Below are 15,017 nucleotides of genomic sequence, written 5' to 3'. Positions count from 1 at the left end.
TTACTGACGCATTCCGGGCATCATATGTTGGAGTCCTCACAGCACTACAGAGGATTAAGATGTTCGAGGCCATAGGAACACACGAGCAGCAGCCGTAGCCGTCGACACCGCATCCCGTTTCTTCCGGAGCGACAACAAAAGCCATGGCGCCCAGCAAGGTCTGATTTTACGCCATGTCGCGATTAAACACGCGTCGTGAGCTTGTAACTCTCGAAGAGTGCAGAACACGGAAGGAGAGATTTCATATGTATGAGAGAGCAAGTCAGACTATCTGCCTGCGTCCCCGCAGGGGATAAAAAAAGGCAACTGCTACATTTTATACATGTGCGGGCCTTCGTTCTCGCCATTTCCTTCTCCGATGATGAGCATGCCTGCCTTTCGAAGACGATTGAGAGCTGCGAAAGAAAAGAGAAGAAGAAAACAAACAACTTGACAAGCAAATCATTACTGCGAGATGCCCATGATAAAAACCCGCAGATATATGTACCAATAACGGCAGTGCAGTGCATATGTCGTGTGCTTATTTATTCAGGGGGGTTTCTTTTTTTTGGAGCAGCCAGCATCTCTCCGGAGTACCACTCCGACCCGGCAGCCGCCCTCTACAACGCATGCATGTATCTCGTGCATTGTCTGCACCCCGCAACCAGATCATTGTCCCCGATACTTTTTCTTCCTCCCTCTTCATGTTTCTCTTATACTGGGCGCGTTGAAGTCGTCGGCACCAAGCAATCGCTTGTCTCATTCCGTCTTGTGTCGTCATATATCTGTTGTCCGCTGGAAGCACGAGTGCCAGGCCAAAAGCGGCGCCGAAGCCGTTAGTTCTCAACGGAGCGCTTCGCGAAGCCCGTGCTGTTACCGGGCGAGAAGATGGACGGTGGCCAGCCGCTCGCGCTCTGCGGCATGAATAACATGATGGCTGCGGCGGCGTTGCGGCGTCGAGGCTGGCGCAATGGGTTTCGTGCGGTTCGATCAGGCTGGCCCATATTCTCGCATGAGCACAGCCGACAGACAGAGACAGACAGACAGACATCCAACCGCCATCCATCTCCCCAGCAGGTACCACCACCTCCTCTCCCCCTCCCCCCAACTACCACATACATCCACATCATCCGTACTTAACCCACACCCACCCACCCCGATCGAACTCAAAAGTCAAACCGCCACAATCGCCCACTCCACCTCATCCCTCCTCAGCTCCTCCCCCGCCACCTCGTTCAGCGCCGCATGCACCGCCGTCTTCTCCCACGCCCGCAGCCGCTCGTTCCGCCACAGCGCCCGGTAGTCGACGTGCCGCACCGCCACCCCCGCCGCCAGCAGCACCTTGACCACGTCCAGCGCCTCGGCCGGCCGCCCGCACGCCACCGTCAGCGGCGACCGCCCCGCACGGTCGACCAGCGCGCCCCTGCCCCTGCCCCCGCCGCCGTCGTCGTTTTCGTTTTCGTCGGTTTCGTCGTTGCAGACCACGGCGGCGCCGCTGTCGAGTAGTAGCCGCACGAATGCGACGGCGTCGTCGGCGCGGGGGCTGCGCGCCGCGAGGTGGAGGGGCCGCTCGCCGCGGCGGTCGGCGGTCGGGGTGTCGACGATGGGGTTGGATTTGGAGGAGACCGACGTCGTCGTCGTCTCTGCGGCATGTCGGATCAGCGCGGCGGCGACGTCGCGGTGCGCAGCCAGCACGGCGAGGTGCAGCGGGGTGCGGCCGCGGGCGTCGGGGGTGTTGATGATGGTGCTGACGATGTCGGCGCCCGCGAGCTGCAGGAGGGCGTCGACGACGGCGACGTGGCCGGCGCTGGCGGCGGCGTGCAGCGGCGTCCAGCGGTCGCGCGAGGCGACGGCGGCCGTGTCGGCGGCAGCAGCCAGCAGCGCGCGGACGACGCCGGCGTGGCCGTGCCGGGCGGCGAGGTGCAGCGGGCGCTGGCCGTCGGCGTCGGCGGCGTTGCGGTAGGCGCCCGCGGCGAGGAGGGCGGCGGCGGCGGCGGCGCGGCCGTGGCGGCTGGCGTGGTGGAGGGGGGTTTGCTGGCGCTTGTCGGGGGCGTCGAGGATGTTGTTGTTGTTGTTGTTGTTGTTGTGTTGGTGGTGGTGTTGGATGTATAGTTGTATGGCTTTTAGGTGGCCGTTGGCGGCGGCATCGTGGAGCGGGAGCTGGCCCTTTTGGTCTCTGATCAGTGGCTGCGCGCCCAGCGAGAGGAGCAGCGGCACTGCGTCTTCGTCGGCCACGTGGAGCGGCGTGCGGCCCGCGTCGCCCGACGTGAGGTTCGGGTTCGCGCCGCGGGTGATGAGCGTGTTGATGACGTCCAGATGGCCCATCTCGGCGGCGATGTGCAGAGGAGACGTCTGGACGGCGGCTGCTCGCGTCGGCCAGGAGAGATATCTGGTCAGGCTTCCGGGGCTTGTCGGCTTGGGCTTTTCGAAAGAGTCGAGCGACGCCAGCGTGGTGCTGCTGCTGTTGGTGCTGGACCATTTGGAGTGCCTGACGTTGACGTCGGCGCCTTCGTCGCAGAGGCGTGCGATCAGGGCGGCGTCGCCCACGAGTGCGGCCTCGCACAGCTGCTGCTTGGTCGATGATGGTGAGGCGTGCCGGCGGAGGCCCAGCCAGCGCCGTGACTTCTTGGTTTCGGCGTCGAAGCCGGCAGAGGAGCTGGTTGAGTTGGTGGAGATGGTGGCCGTGGTGCTTTCGGAGCCGTCGTTGGTCTCGGATTGCATGCTGCCTGGCCGGCGCTCGTGGTCCATGGGCTTGGGCACTTCGCCGTGCTCGTCTGCCTCATGCTCGGCCGCAGAGTAGATGGACGCCCGGTCTTGTGCATCTCTCAGAGTGCGCTGGCTCTCGATGCTCTCCAGAAGGATGCGCTGGCGGGTGCTCGACTTGCTGCCGAGAGGCGTCAGTGGGCCATCAGCCGAGTGCGGAGGGGCGGCTTACAGCAGGATGACGTTGAGGAAGATGGCCAGTGCAGCAGTCTGGCTGTCGAGACTCTGCTGGTACATCAGGTACTGGCCCTCGTCCCAGAGATGGCGCACGCGGCCGCCGAGCCAGCCCGCCTTGACGCGCTGGACATGGCGTAGGATCTCGCGCACGACGAGCTGGCAGGCGCCGATGGCCGTGTGCAGGTCGGCGGCCACCTGCGGCGATACGTCGCTGCCCTCGGCCTGCATCCAAGACTGCAGCTGCGACACAGTGGCCTGGATAGAGCCCAGCCGGGCCAGGATCAGCGTCACTGTGTGGTCGATCCGCCGCGCCTTGGCCACCAGCTCGTTGATCTCGCGCGACGTGCGCAGCACTACCGTCAAGCACGCTCCCGCGACTGAGATGACCGACGTCGGCTCCATCGAGCGTGGCCCTGCGTTGGTGGTGGGTGGGGTGAGGTTGGCGGAGACGTGCAGCGGGGGGCCGCACTCGCAGCGTGATAAGCCCCGGTCACCGTCACAAGCCCCCTGGTACTTGGGTATTTTCTATTTTTAGCTTCCGGCCGTCTAGCACGCTGATAACGAATCATGGTCGGCACTGTGCTTTATCCATTGCACTCTGTTTTGTGGTCTCGTTTTCTTTACATGAATACACTGGCCACAATGACACGACTCACTTCTACCTCCTCCATCAGCGAGCAATGTACACACCTTCATTGATGGCGATATGTCTTTTTCAGTCGTCCAAGCACACGCCGTTTATTTACGAAGACTCTCGAGTGAGAACATGGGAACAGGAGTGTGACAGCAAGCAGGAAGATCAACAACATGAACGTCTACGACACAGGGGGATCCTCCACGAAATGACCAATCCCGCCTGAAGTCTGTTCTTTTCCTCCCACCATGCTCACCCGACAGGGTATTTGTCAGCCGAAAGTACAGCAACCAGTGTCAAACAGTCTGCTCCTCATCCCCTCACCGAAACCCGGCACGGATACCTCTCAGCCGGGTGCTGCCCCCCGCCGCCACCCGAGACCTGATACGCGCGCTCGCCCATGGCCAGCTTGACCCCCTTCCCCGGATGAAGCGCATCCCACTCGCCATACGCGGGCGCGAGATCGAAGCTCCTCAGCGCGACAGCCAAGACGGTCTTGATCTCAGTCAGCGCCAGGGTCTGGCCGATGCAGTTGCGCGGGCCGATCTCAAACGGGCGCCACGCGCCCTTGCAGCCGGGATGCAGCTCGTGCCCGGGCTCGACGAGCCAGCGGTCGGGCAGGAACTCGTCGGGGCGCGGCCACAGCGCCGGGTTGCGGTGCACCGCCTCGTGCACCACCCACACGCTGCAGCCCGCCGTGGGGAAGCGCGTGCCGTCCACGTCGCTCGTCAGCTCGATGCCCGGCGCGCCCATGCGGATGCCGCCGGCGGGCGGGAAGAGCCGCAGGGCCTCTTTGATCGCCGCGAGCGTGAGCGGGAGCTGGTTGAGGAGGGCGGGGTCGCGGCGGAGGCGGGCGGCGGCGGCGGTGGGGTCGGGGCCGAAGACTTGGTCGTGCTCGGCGCGGACGCGGGCGAGGAAGGCGGGGTGCGTGTGGAGGAGGTGGAAGGTGTAGGTCATGGCGCTGGAGGTGGTGTCGTGGCCGGCGACGAGGAAGAGGCGGAGCTGCGCCGTGGCGTAGGTGCGGAAGGTCGGGTCGAGCGAGGCGGATTCGGCCGACGGGTGCTCCGCCATGTAGCTGTCGAGCGCGAGGGACACGATGGAGCGGACCTTGCGGTCCTTTTGCTTCTCGGGCTGGAGGAACTGCCGGCGCTCGGCGAACCGCTTTTCGAGCTCGGCGTGGATGAATGCGTCGAGCCGGCGGCCGTAGTACCAGGTTATAAACGGCCGGTATGGATTCCACCGCTTCAGTGGGTTGATTTCGTCCCCGAAGGTGGCCCATTCGATAAGTGAGCGGAGAGTGGCGGGGAATTCCGAATCGGATGTTTGATAGTGGAAGCTTGAGTCTCTGCAGCCCATGTCAGCGGGAAATCCATGAAGCAGAGCCACCAGAAAGGGATGACGCACAGCGAGATGAGACCGATGATGTCAATAGTCAGGCGGAATGTAGCCTCCTCCAGCTGAAACATTGTGTCCTGGCCGGCCTTCTCGCGCAGAAGTTGGCAAAATACCTCGGCCTTGTCGACAATCTTGGGCACCTGTTCCAGCATGTAGGCCGGACTGAATCCAGGACTGAAAATGGACCGCCACTTCTTCCATGGACCATTGGGCATGGTTATCAAGTTGGGGCCTCCGGCCAGTGACTGGAATGCACTTTCCACAGCATCCGGCTTGCGAACACCAAGCTACTGGGTGATCTGTGAGGCGGCATAAGGATTGGCGACAATAAGGAACGGGGTGCTGATTAGCCAGAAGTCGAGGTAGAACATGTGGTGTTTGGGGAAATCGAGAGAAAGACGGCGAGCGGTGTAGTTGAAGACAGCGTCAACAGGCAAATCTTCGAGGCACTTCTTGATCACCAGCATATGGCCTGCAATCCAGCTAAACGGCGGCATTGGCTGGACAAGTCAGCAGAGCGACATCAGTGGACGGAATGGTGACCAACCAGTCCTTGTTTGCGCAGATCATTGATGACTTTGCGCGAGCGGTATGCTTTGGTGCCAACGTAGAACAGTGCGCCTGCAAGGGCGACCAGCAAATACGTTGAGATGCCAGAGGCAGAAACAGCGATACCAGGTCCACTCATGGCTGCGGGAGATGAGAGCAGCGGCGGATGTTGGCTTCAACAGGCAGGCTGGAGGAAAGAAAAACTATGGCCAAAGTGCGGAAATGAGACACAGAGCCTACCCGACAGCCTGGACAGGCGTGAACCGGCAACGGAAGTGGGTTTAGGCAGCTGAGACCTGCAGCTGGGGCTCCAAGCGGCGCAGCGGAATGGTGCGGCACAGCAGGGATCACTGCAGCCTATCACACACAGTGCATATTTTGATAGCGAGGCGCTAAGCGGTCCGCCATATTGGGAACAATCGTCACCAAATTGACTTTGCATGAGTGGGTCGACATGCCGAATCAGCCCGCCAGGTGGTACGTTCATTGGAACTGCGCCGCGGGGTGATATCCACTCGGGTCATCCCTCTCCGCGCGGTGATCATTCACAACAAAGCGATAGATACGAGTCAGGGATGAAGTTTTATTTAGATACGCTCTGCTATGCCCAGATGCCCGTGCTGTGTGCATTGTCATTACCGAATAAGCTGAATGTCGTCCATATTCTCGCGCTGGATGAACGACCTTATTTCCGTCATCATCGGCTTCGCGGCAGGGAGCGGCGGCAGGCGTGGCGCAGCTGAGTTCCCGTCTGATGCCGACTCCAGTGGGGCATGCCCGGGGGATGGGCTGCGGCGCAGGAAAATGGTGCGGAAGACTGTAGCCGAAGCCGCCATCATGGCCGTGCAAGCCTCCATCAGCTGCCAGAACAACTCCCACGTTACATCGAGCTGCGCCTCGCCCGGTCGAATGGCTCCCAGCACGCGGATCATGGCGAACAGAATCATCACGATGGACAGGGAGAGAAACGCTCCCAGCCCCAGCTTCTGCGCCCGGTCCATTCGCGCCCTCCGCAGGATGACGACTAGGAAAGTGACAACTGCGGGCGTCAGTCGGGCATTTTTGATGAGAAAATTAGGATGCTCACCCAGTACGTCCGTAACGATGTCAAGCACGGTGACGACTACAGTCAGCGGCGTGTATAGCCTGGAGCCCGTCCCCGAGCATTTCACTAAAACGCGTTGGCCTTGATCTGAAAAGCGGGAGACGCGAACTTGCTTACAGCTTTCCCATCCAAAGTGCGCACATAAGATAAACGTTTCCGCCACGAGGAATGCCCAGGTAACGGCCGTGATGACGACGACGCACCAGAAGTACCGCGACAGGTGCGTCGACACGTTCTTGATCAGCACGCGGAAGAGAGCCAGGAACGAGAACTTGACGCAGAATATCGCAGTCCAACTGGTGTCGACGAAAATGCTCGTGACAATGCTGACCCGCACCAGCTTTTCCAGGTCGTTGGCGTCTAGCACAATGGCTGCGTTGGACATCAGTGCCTTGTACGCAAACAGGCCTTCGGCGCCCCATTGGAGCACACTTGTGGCCACGACGACGCATGGAATCGCCATGAGCAGGAAGTAGTCATCCAGGAAGAGCTTTCGGCGGGTGATGAAGCGCATGGCGATGCGCGCCCCGACTGTGAGGAGCGCGAGGCTGCACATGACCCAGATAGCCACCTACTCAGTGAGCCTCTCTTCGTGCGTTCAAGCGGGGGAGATACTTACGAGCCAGTGCTGTTTATGGATTGGGCCCGACGTATCGATTGCATGTTGTTTGGCAGCGCCCGTGAGCGCCTGGGTGGCGGCCATTGTACAGTACTGTGAGTAAAATCGGAGAAGCACCAAGCTTGAAGACAAGTCTTCTACCGGCTGTGTACGGCGGGCATCCCAGAGCTGGATTCGGCTTTAACTTTGCCCCGCCCCATCCCATACGACGGCCCGATCACGCAAGTCGTGAGGTAGTATGCACTATGCAGCTTTTATTGAGTGCGCGTGTTCCCTGTACTGCCTTGCAGATGGGGGCCGAGATGTGTCGTGGGCCTTGTATGCATGTAGCTCTTGCCCGCGCCCTAATACCCTCTCTGGTATAATAGATAGACAGTGGCTGCCTACAACCCAAGTTTGTGGTTGATGATTCGGACGACAAATAGCAGGGCTCTAGAACGAGGGCTGGCTGTGCCTATCAGTGCCCACTATTTTTGGCAGCTGATAGGTCCTTGGCACATAGTCGAAGCCGTAGGATGAGTATCCTAGAGCAGCCTCGGTAAGTGTGCCGATGCACCTGCCTTCAATGTCAGCTACAGGGTAGATATCGAGCAGTTGGCATCGCATGATGGCCCGATGGGCCAAGCATTCGGAAGTGAATCAGACTCGGTTTCTGAAGAGGCGCTGGTGGAGTTCGAAAGTCTAACAAGACAACGAGGCGCAGCTGCATGTTTGGGGGCTATCTTTATCGCAGGGGCGCCGCTTTTTGGACAATACATATAGCAACGGCGGAAGGGCCACAGAGGTGTCCAAGCAGCTACAACATCAAAGATGGATTTCGAGATGCCGACGGTGCGGGAGCTGCTCGTTTCTGTCTTTCTCATTTCCATACCCTTTCAGCTGCATTATCTTGTTTGCTTCGTCATCTTCAGACACACTCTACGGAGCAAGAGGCCGGGGAAGATACCACCAACCGTTCCCACTACCTTGCCTCTCCTCGGAAACGTTCTGGCATTCGTCTGGAACCCGGTCAAGTTCATAGAAGCAACCGTGTATGGCGTGCATCTAGCCCCTAGGTGGTACCTTTCCTTCTGACTCAGCGCAGAAACAGCGAACCGGGCAGCCAGCAGCAGAATCCAGTGCAGCTCAGGCTGGGCTTCCGCAGTGTGTTCCTCGTGCAGGGGCAGGAGAACGTCAAGCAGCTCTGGAAGGAGAAGTCCATCACTTCGGCCAACGGCACCTTCTACTATGCGCTGCGCTACCTCTTCGGCATGAGCGCCAGAGCGAGCCGGCGCTACTTGCTCGACGACTCTGGAACGGCACACAAGCCGCAGGCGCAGAGCCGGACGGCGCACAACAACCGCATCGCGTACGGCAACCATCGGTTGTTCGCCGAGTTCCTGACCGGGCCGGGGCTGGGCCCGCTGGTGGGGCGGTTCGAGCGCGGGCTGGCCAAGCGTGTGCGCGAGCTGGAGGTAGGCGGCGCGTGGGTGGCCATGGACAACTTCCTCGAGCTCTTCACCCTCGACTTCACCGGCGTCGCGCTCGAGGCCATCTGCGGGCCGGTGTTGCTGGCGCTCGACCCGGACTTCACGCGGCGCTTCTGGGAGTATAGCAACGGCATGTCGAGCTTGTCGAAGCAGCTGCCGCGCCTGTTCGCCCCGCGGGCGTACGCGGTACGCGACTCCCTGGTGGAGAGCGTGCGGCGTTGGCACGAGTACGCGCGCGAGCGGTTCCGGCCCGAGGACGTGGCGGCCGACGGCGACGCCGATCCATACTGGGGCTGTCGCTTCTTCCGCCGGCGCCAGGAGGTCCTGCTGGCCGTCGACGACTTTGACGAGCGCGCGGTTGCGGCCGAGGACTTTGCCGCCATCTGGGGGTGAGTATTACTATATTCGTATACGGAGCACACCATTGGTCGGCTCTGATCTGCCCTAGCTCCCGCCGTTCCGTCCCGTTACGTCCCGTCCCGCCCAGCCCACGCTAAGCCGCATGCGGAAACAGGTTCAATCACAATGTCATCCTGGCCGCCTTCTGGGCCGCCGCCGAGATATTCCGCAGCCCCGCCCTGCTCGCCCGCGTGCGCGCCGAGGCGGCTGCCTGCGCCAGCGCTGCGTCGCCCGTGGGCTTCGACGTCGACCGACTAGTGGAGCAGCCGCTGCTGCAGTCCATCTTCGCCGAGACGCTGCGCCTGCACGTGCACATCTACAACAGTCGCAGCACAGGCACCGCCCCCGTGCCGCTGGGCGACTGGACCATCCCGCCCGACAGCGTCATCCTGCTGTCGTCGTCGCCCGCCCACCTGGACCCCAACGCCTGGAACGCAGGCCGCCACGGCGAGCACCCGCTCGACTCGTTCTGGCCCGACCGCTTCCTCGTCTACCCGGGCGACCCCTTCAGCGGGCCCAAGAAAAAGGTTCGCCCTCCGACTGCGCCCAATTGCAAGGCAGCCGGCCACCCCGGCACCCCGGTATTCCAGCTGGACGCCTCCATGGCCGGCTCGTGGATCCCATTCGGCGGCGGCGCCCTGACCTGTCCGGGCCGCCATTTTGCGAAGCGCCAAATGCTACTGATGTGCGCGCTGCTGGCCCGCGATTTTGACATTGAGATACTAGCGGCGGATAAGGCGCTGCAGAACGATTGGCACACCTACGGTTTCGGCTCGCAGAAGCCAGTGGGGCGGGTACCCTACCGCATCCGGAGGCGCCCTGCATGCGAGTTGTAGGTAGCACTCCAGGGACCCCTGGTTCTTGCTTTTCTTGGGGGCCAAGTAAATTCCATATGTAGAATGTGAATAGAACTAGTGCATGGTGATTCGCTTGCCAAGTGGTGCCTGGAGCTGTGCCTCTTCCTCTCATTCCCATAACTGTACCCTTTCTCCATGTGTCCGGTGTGGCCACCACTCAGTCGACGCCATGGCCGTACCCGACGCCATTGACCCGCTTTCGCCCGGCTTTTCGCCAGCCGCCTGGTTCAATGCCGCAGCAGCATCCAGGGCCGGCTCCATCCCCAAGTCCCTCGGGGTGTCGGTCCGCAATCTGACCGTCCATGGCTTTCGTTCGTCCACTGACTACCAGCAAACGTTCGGCAACTATCCGCTAGCTTTGCTGCAGGCGGTCGGCGCCCGGCTCTTCAGAACCACCCGCGTTGACATCATACGCTCGTTCGATGGTTTGGTCAGGAGTGGCGAGATGCTTTTGGTGCTGGGTCGGCCTGGGAGCGGCTGCTCGACCCTACTGAAGACGCTGGCCGGAGACACTCACGGCCTTTCTGTGCATCCGGACTCGCACATCAACTATCAAGGTCGGCTTATACACCCATGACCCTTCCCCTCTCCCCTCTCAACAAGTCGAGAAGGAGGACCCTCCGCTGATGGCCTACACGAAGGCATCCCACCCGAAACCATGCATTCCGAGTTCCGTGGGGAGTGCACCTACACCGCCGAGGTCGACGTCCACTTTCCAGAACTCACTGTCGGCGAGACGCTCGGCCTGGCGGCGCGCGCCAGAGCAGCAGCATGTCCGCTCCAGGGCGTGTCGGCTCAACACGTGCGAGACGTGCTCGTTGCGCTTCTCAACCTCCAGTCCGCCGTCGACACCAAACTGGGCAACGAGCTCATCCGCGGCGTCAGCGGCGGCGAGCGCAAACGGGTCAGCATCGCAGAAGCCCTTGCGGGATGGAGCCCGCTGCAGTGCTGGGACAACGCCACGCGCGGGCTAGACAGCGCCACCGCGTACGGCGTCGTGCAGACGCTGCGGCTCTACACGCGCACGGCCGGAGCCGCCGCTATAATGGCCGTGTACCAGGCGTCGCAAGCCATATACGACTCCTTCGACAAAGTGACCGTGCTGTACGACGGGCTCCAGATCTTCTTCGGCAGCGCGGACGAGGCGAGGGCATACTTTGAGCGTCTCGGCTTCGCGTGCCCGCCCAAGGCCACGACGGCCGATTTCCTGACCGCGCTCACGCACCCCGCCGAAGCGAAGGCCCTCGTGCGCGAGGGCTGCGAGCTGCGCGCTCCACGGACCGGCGAGGACTTCAGGCAGGCGTGGCTGAGCAGTGAACACCGTGCCCGCCTGCTCGACAGCATCGCCGAGTTCGAGCGTGACTTTCCTCTCCGCGGCCCGCACATGGGTCTTTTCCGCCGTGCGCGTGCGGCCGAAAAAGCCCCTTCGCTGTATGTGGTGACGCCACCTGTTTTCCTTCTCCGTGCTTCTTCGAGGCTGATGCTTTTGCGTGAAGGAGTCGAAGCTCGCCTTACTCCATTTCCACTTCCGACCAGATGCGGCTGTGCATCCGTCGAGCTTTCCAGAGACTACGCAACAACTGGGGTCCGCCGCTTTCGGCCATTCTCGGGAACGTGGTCATGGCCATCATTGTCGGAAGCATCTTCTACGACCTTGATGAAACGACGAATAGTTTCTACAGCCGCGGAGTACTGATCTTCTTTGCCGTCTTGCTCAACGCCTTCATGAGCTCATTCGAGGCAAGTCATCTGCATGCCGCCTTGGAAAGTGACATGGACCACTCGGGCTGTCGTGTGTTCCCTCGCTGGACATTCGCTGACAAAGTAGCGAACAGGTCCTCACCATGTGGGCCCAACGGCCAATCGTGGAAAAGCACAGCAGATACGCCTTTTACCATCCGTTTGTTGAATCAGTAGCGTCCATGCTCGCTGATCTACCGGCGAAGATTATCACGTCCTTGCTATTCAATCTGACCCTCTACTTTATGACTAATCTTCGTCGGACTCGTACTGCATTCTTTACTTTCTACCTCTTTACATTCACCTGCCTTATTGTCATGTCCATGTTCTTCCGTATGGTTGGGTCGATGTCCCGCACAATGGCGCAGACGATGGCTCCCGTTGCCATTTTTTTGGTAAATTATATCATCTACACCGGCTTTGTCGTTTCGATTCCCTACATGCATCCCTGGCTGCAATGGATTAGGTACATCGACCCTATGAGCTACGCCTTCGAGTCTTTGATGGTAAACGAGGTAGGTCGCCACGTATCAACCTGAAGAAGCTGAAAAATGCGTACTGAAGTTGTCACTGTAGTTTCATGATCGAAATTTTACGTGTGCGACCTTCGTCCCGCAAGGCCCTTTGTACACCAATGCTGGTCCTACGGAGAAGGTGTGCTCTGCAGTTGGTGCGGTGACGGGACAAGACTTTGTAGACGGGGACACGTACATCGGATTGAGTTTTTCCTACCATCACTCACGCCTGTGGAGGTATGCGCTCCGTTTGTGTGGAAAGGAAACTAACATCAGGACTCAAACCCAATCGCTGACGGACGGACAGGAACTTGGGTATCGTGATTGGAATAGGCTGCTTTTTCTGCTGCGCGCATCTGCTGGCCTCCGAGTTCATCCAAGCCGAGCGCTCGAAAGGCGAAGTCTTGCTTTTCCGCCGCGGCCTGGGCCCGCAGCTCAGCAGCAGTACTCCGGCCGACGAGGAGGACGAGGCAGCCACCACCCCTACTGCAAGCGTGCACGCGTCCACCCAACTGCCCAAAGGCAACACGCAGCCGAACCAGCAGCAGCCGCAGCAAGACACTGCCCGGCCGTCGACGCCGTTCCGACCCCACAACCAAGGGGGCCGCGCCGTCATCCACTGGGACGGCGTCAACTACGACATCCGGACGGACAAGGGCCCGAAGCGGCTCCTCAGCGCGGTCGACGGCTGGGTGCGGCCGGGCACGCTGACGGCGCTGATGGGCGTGACGGGCGCGGGCAAGACGACGCTGCTGGACGTGCTCGCGGGGCGCGCGACGGCCGGCGTCGATCAGTCCGGCGAGGTCATCATGGTGGACGGGCGCGCGCGCGACGGCAGCTTCCAGCGGAAGACGGGCTACGTGCAGCAGGCGGATCTGCATCTGCGCACGGCGACGGTGCGGGAAGCGCTGAGGTTCAGCGCGCTGCTGAGACAGCCGGCGGAGGCGCCGGAGCGGGAGAAGCTGGCGTATGTGGAGGAGGTGATTGGGGTGCTGGAGATGGAGGCGTACGCTGAGGCTGTTGTGGGCGTGCCGGGAGAGGGTGGGTTGATGCTCACTCACGTTGCGCTGGTCGGCTTGCCGGCTGTTGTTGTGTCGTTGCTGACATGTTGCGCCAGGTCTCAATGTGGAACAGCGGAAGCGTCTTACCATCGCTATTGAGATGGTGGCAAAACCCGAGTTTCTTCTTTTCTTAGGTAGGTAAGAGAACTGACTCTTCCTTTTGCTGACGCTGACTTCCACGTCGACGAGCCCACGTCGGGTCTTGACAGCCAGACAGCCTGGTCGATTTGCACATTGCTCCGGAAGCTGGCATTGAGCGGGCAGGCAATCATGTGCACTTTGCACCAGCCCTCAGCCGTGCTCGTCCAGATGTTCGACCAGCTGCTCTTGCTCGAAGCCCCCGGCAAGACGATATACTTTGGCCCGCTCGGGGAGGATTGCCGCACCATGGTCGACTATTTCGAGAAGAACGGGGCAAGGCCGTGCGGGCGGGATGAGAATCCGGCTGACTGGGTTTTCAATGTTACGGCCAGCATGCAGAACTCAATTGAGTGGGCAGGCGTGTGGAACGACTCTGCCGAGAAGGCTGCGGTGAAGCAGCAGCTCGCGAAGATGAAGCGGACTTTCCGCGAGATGGGCGCACCGGAGACGCAGACGCCGTCCCGTGAATACGCTGCGAGCTTCGGATCGCAACTGTATATAGTCAGCAAGCGGAGCTTCCAGGAGCTCTGGCGCACACCGACGTATCTTTGGTCCATGTGTTTTCTGTGTTTCGGAACGGTAAGTAACGTCACCCCTCATTTTCCGCACTGATGAACGGCGCTGCTGATCTTGCAGACAGGCTTTCTTCATTGGATTCTCCTTCTGGGACTCACCCAATAGCATCCAAGGCCTGCAGAACCAGATCTTTGCCATATTCCTGGTGTTGACCATTTTCAGCAACATCCAACAGCTGATCATCCCAAAGTTCCAAGAGCGAAGGGCACTGTACGAAGCGCGAGAGAGCCAATCGAAAACCTACTCATCCACGGTTTTCCTTCTTTCTAGCATCCTTGTCGAGCTACCCTGGCAGACTCTTATATCCATCACTTTATTTGCCGTGTGGTTCTATCCGACCGGCATGTTCAGGAATGCAACCGGGCCGGACGAGAATGAGCGCGCGGGGCTGATGGCGTTCTGTTTGTGGGCATACATGGTTTTCTGCTCGACCTTCTCAACAATGCTTATTTCAGGAATGGAGGACGCGGGGACTGCAGTCCAGATCGCGCAGCTGTTCTACTATCTCCTGCTCATCTTCTGCGGGTAAGCGTGGCCAATAGCATTGCGAGCCTCTCATGCATGCTAACAGTTTCCAGAATCCTCGTGAGATCAACGGCGCTCCCGGGCTTCTGGATCTTCATGTACCGCTTGTCACCCTTGACCTACCTGGCGGCTGCCATGATGGCTGCTGGCATCGCCAATGCGCCTGTCGAGTGTTCGGAAATTGAGCTCCTCTCCGTGGCTCCACCGGCGGGAAAGACTTGCGAAGACTATCTATCCGCGTACCAGACCTACTCCGGGGGCGCTATCATCAACCCCAATGACGTGGACAAGTGCAGGTTCTGTCCACTACAGAACACGAACATGTATTTGGATTTGGTGGGCGTGGAGTACAGCCAGCGGTGGAGGAATGCCATTCTCATGCTTGTTTACATAGCATTCAACGTCATGGGTGTGTTTGCGTTTTATTGGCTCTTTCGAGTGCCGCGAGGGCGGAAGGCAGACGGAAGCACAGAAGGAAAGAAGAGGAAGACATAATGCAGTAACCATCCGTTT

General features: G+C 60.3%; 6 protein-coding genes across 6 annotated transcripts; 2 read left to right on the top strand and 4 right to left on the bottom strand.

Annotated features, from left to right (window-relative positions):
• Positions 1–1,152: 1,152 nt before the first annotated feature.
• Positions 1,153–3,321, bottom strand: BKCO1_3800018 (serine threonine-protein phosphatase 6 regulatory ankyrin repeat subunit b-like; the record flags this gene model as incomplete). Its single annotated transcript, XM_020275225.1, has 2 exons — positions 1,153–2,863; positions 2,915–3,321. The coding sequence occupies 2 exons, from the start codon at positions 3,319–3,321 to the stop codon at positions 1,153–1,155; spliced, it is 2,118 nt and encodes a 705-aa protein (XP_020128646.1).
• A 544-nt stretch (positions 3,322–3,865) lies between these two features.
• Positions 3,866–5,163, bottom strand: BKCO1_3800017 (cytochrome p450; the record flags this gene model as incomplete). The annotated part of the gene is made up of 2 exons (XM_020275224.1): positions 3,866–4,898; positions 4,958–5,163. 2 exons carry the CDS (start codon positions 5,161–5,163, stop codon positions 3,866–3,868), a joined length of 1,239 nt encoding a protein of 412 aa, XP_020128651.1.
• Positions 5,164–5,235: 72 nt separating this feature from the next.
• Positions 5,236–5,636, bottom strand: BKCO1_3800016 (cytochrome p450; the record flags this gene model as incomplete). Its single annotated transcript, XM_020275223.1, has 2 exons — positions 5,236–5,448; positions 5,496–5,636. 2 exons carry the CDS (start codon positions 5,634–5,636, stop codon positions 5,236–5,238), a joined length of 354 nt encoding a protein of 117 aa, XP_020128652.1.
• A 496-nt stretch (positions 5,637–6,132) lies between these two features.
• BKCO1_3800015 (uncharacterized protein) lies at positions 6,133–7,305 on the bottom strand (the record flags this gene model as incomplete). The annotated part of the gene is made up of 4 exons (XM_020275222.1): positions 6,133–6,536; positions 6,585–6,668; positions 6,720–7,173; positions 7,222–7,305. 4 exons carry the CDS (start codon positions 7,303–7,305, stop codon positions 6,133–6,135), a joined length of 1,026 nt encoding a protein of 341 aa, XP_020128653.1.
• Positions 7,306–8,031: 726 nt separating this feature from the next.
• Positions 8,032–9,925, top strand: BKCO1_3800014 (nacht and ankyrin domain protein; the record flags this gene model as incomplete). The annotated part of the gene is made up of 3 exons (XM_020275221.1): positions 8,032–8,252; positions 8,306–9,079; positions 9,205–9,925. 3 exons carry the CDS (start codon positions 8,032–8,034, stop codon positions 9,923–9,925), a joined length of 1,716 nt encoding a protein of 571 aa, XP_020128654.1.
• A 190-nt stretch (positions 9,926–10,115) lies between these two features.
• On the top strand, positions 10,116–14,999 carry BKCO1_3800013 (abc transporter cdr4; the record flags this gene model as incomplete). Its single annotated transcript, XM_020275220.1, has 10 exons — positions 10,116–10,503; positions 10,588–11,377; positions 11,443–11,686; positions 11,782–12,201; positions 12,263–12,438; positions 12,509–13,242; positions 13,319–13,400; positions 13,472–13,982; positions 14,044–14,504; positions 14,558–14,999. 10 exons carry the CDS (start codon positions 10,116–10,118, stop codon positions 14,997–14,999), a joined length of 4,248 nt encoding a protein of 1,415 aa, XP_020128647.1.
• Positions 15,000–15,017: the final 18 nt, after the last annotated feature.

This window comes from Diplodia corticola (genome assembly GCF_001883845.1).
Source record: "Diplodia corticola strain CBS 112549 chromosome Unknown scaffold38, whole genome shotgun sequence".
Classification (NCBI taxonomy): domain Eukaryota; kingdom Fungi; phylum Ascomycota; class Dothideomycetes; order Botryosphaeriales; family Botryosphaeriaceae; genus Diplodia; species Diplodia corticola.
The sequence above is the reverse complement of the archived record's forward strand: the minus strand, read 5'-3'. Positions and strand labels throughout refer to the sequence as shown.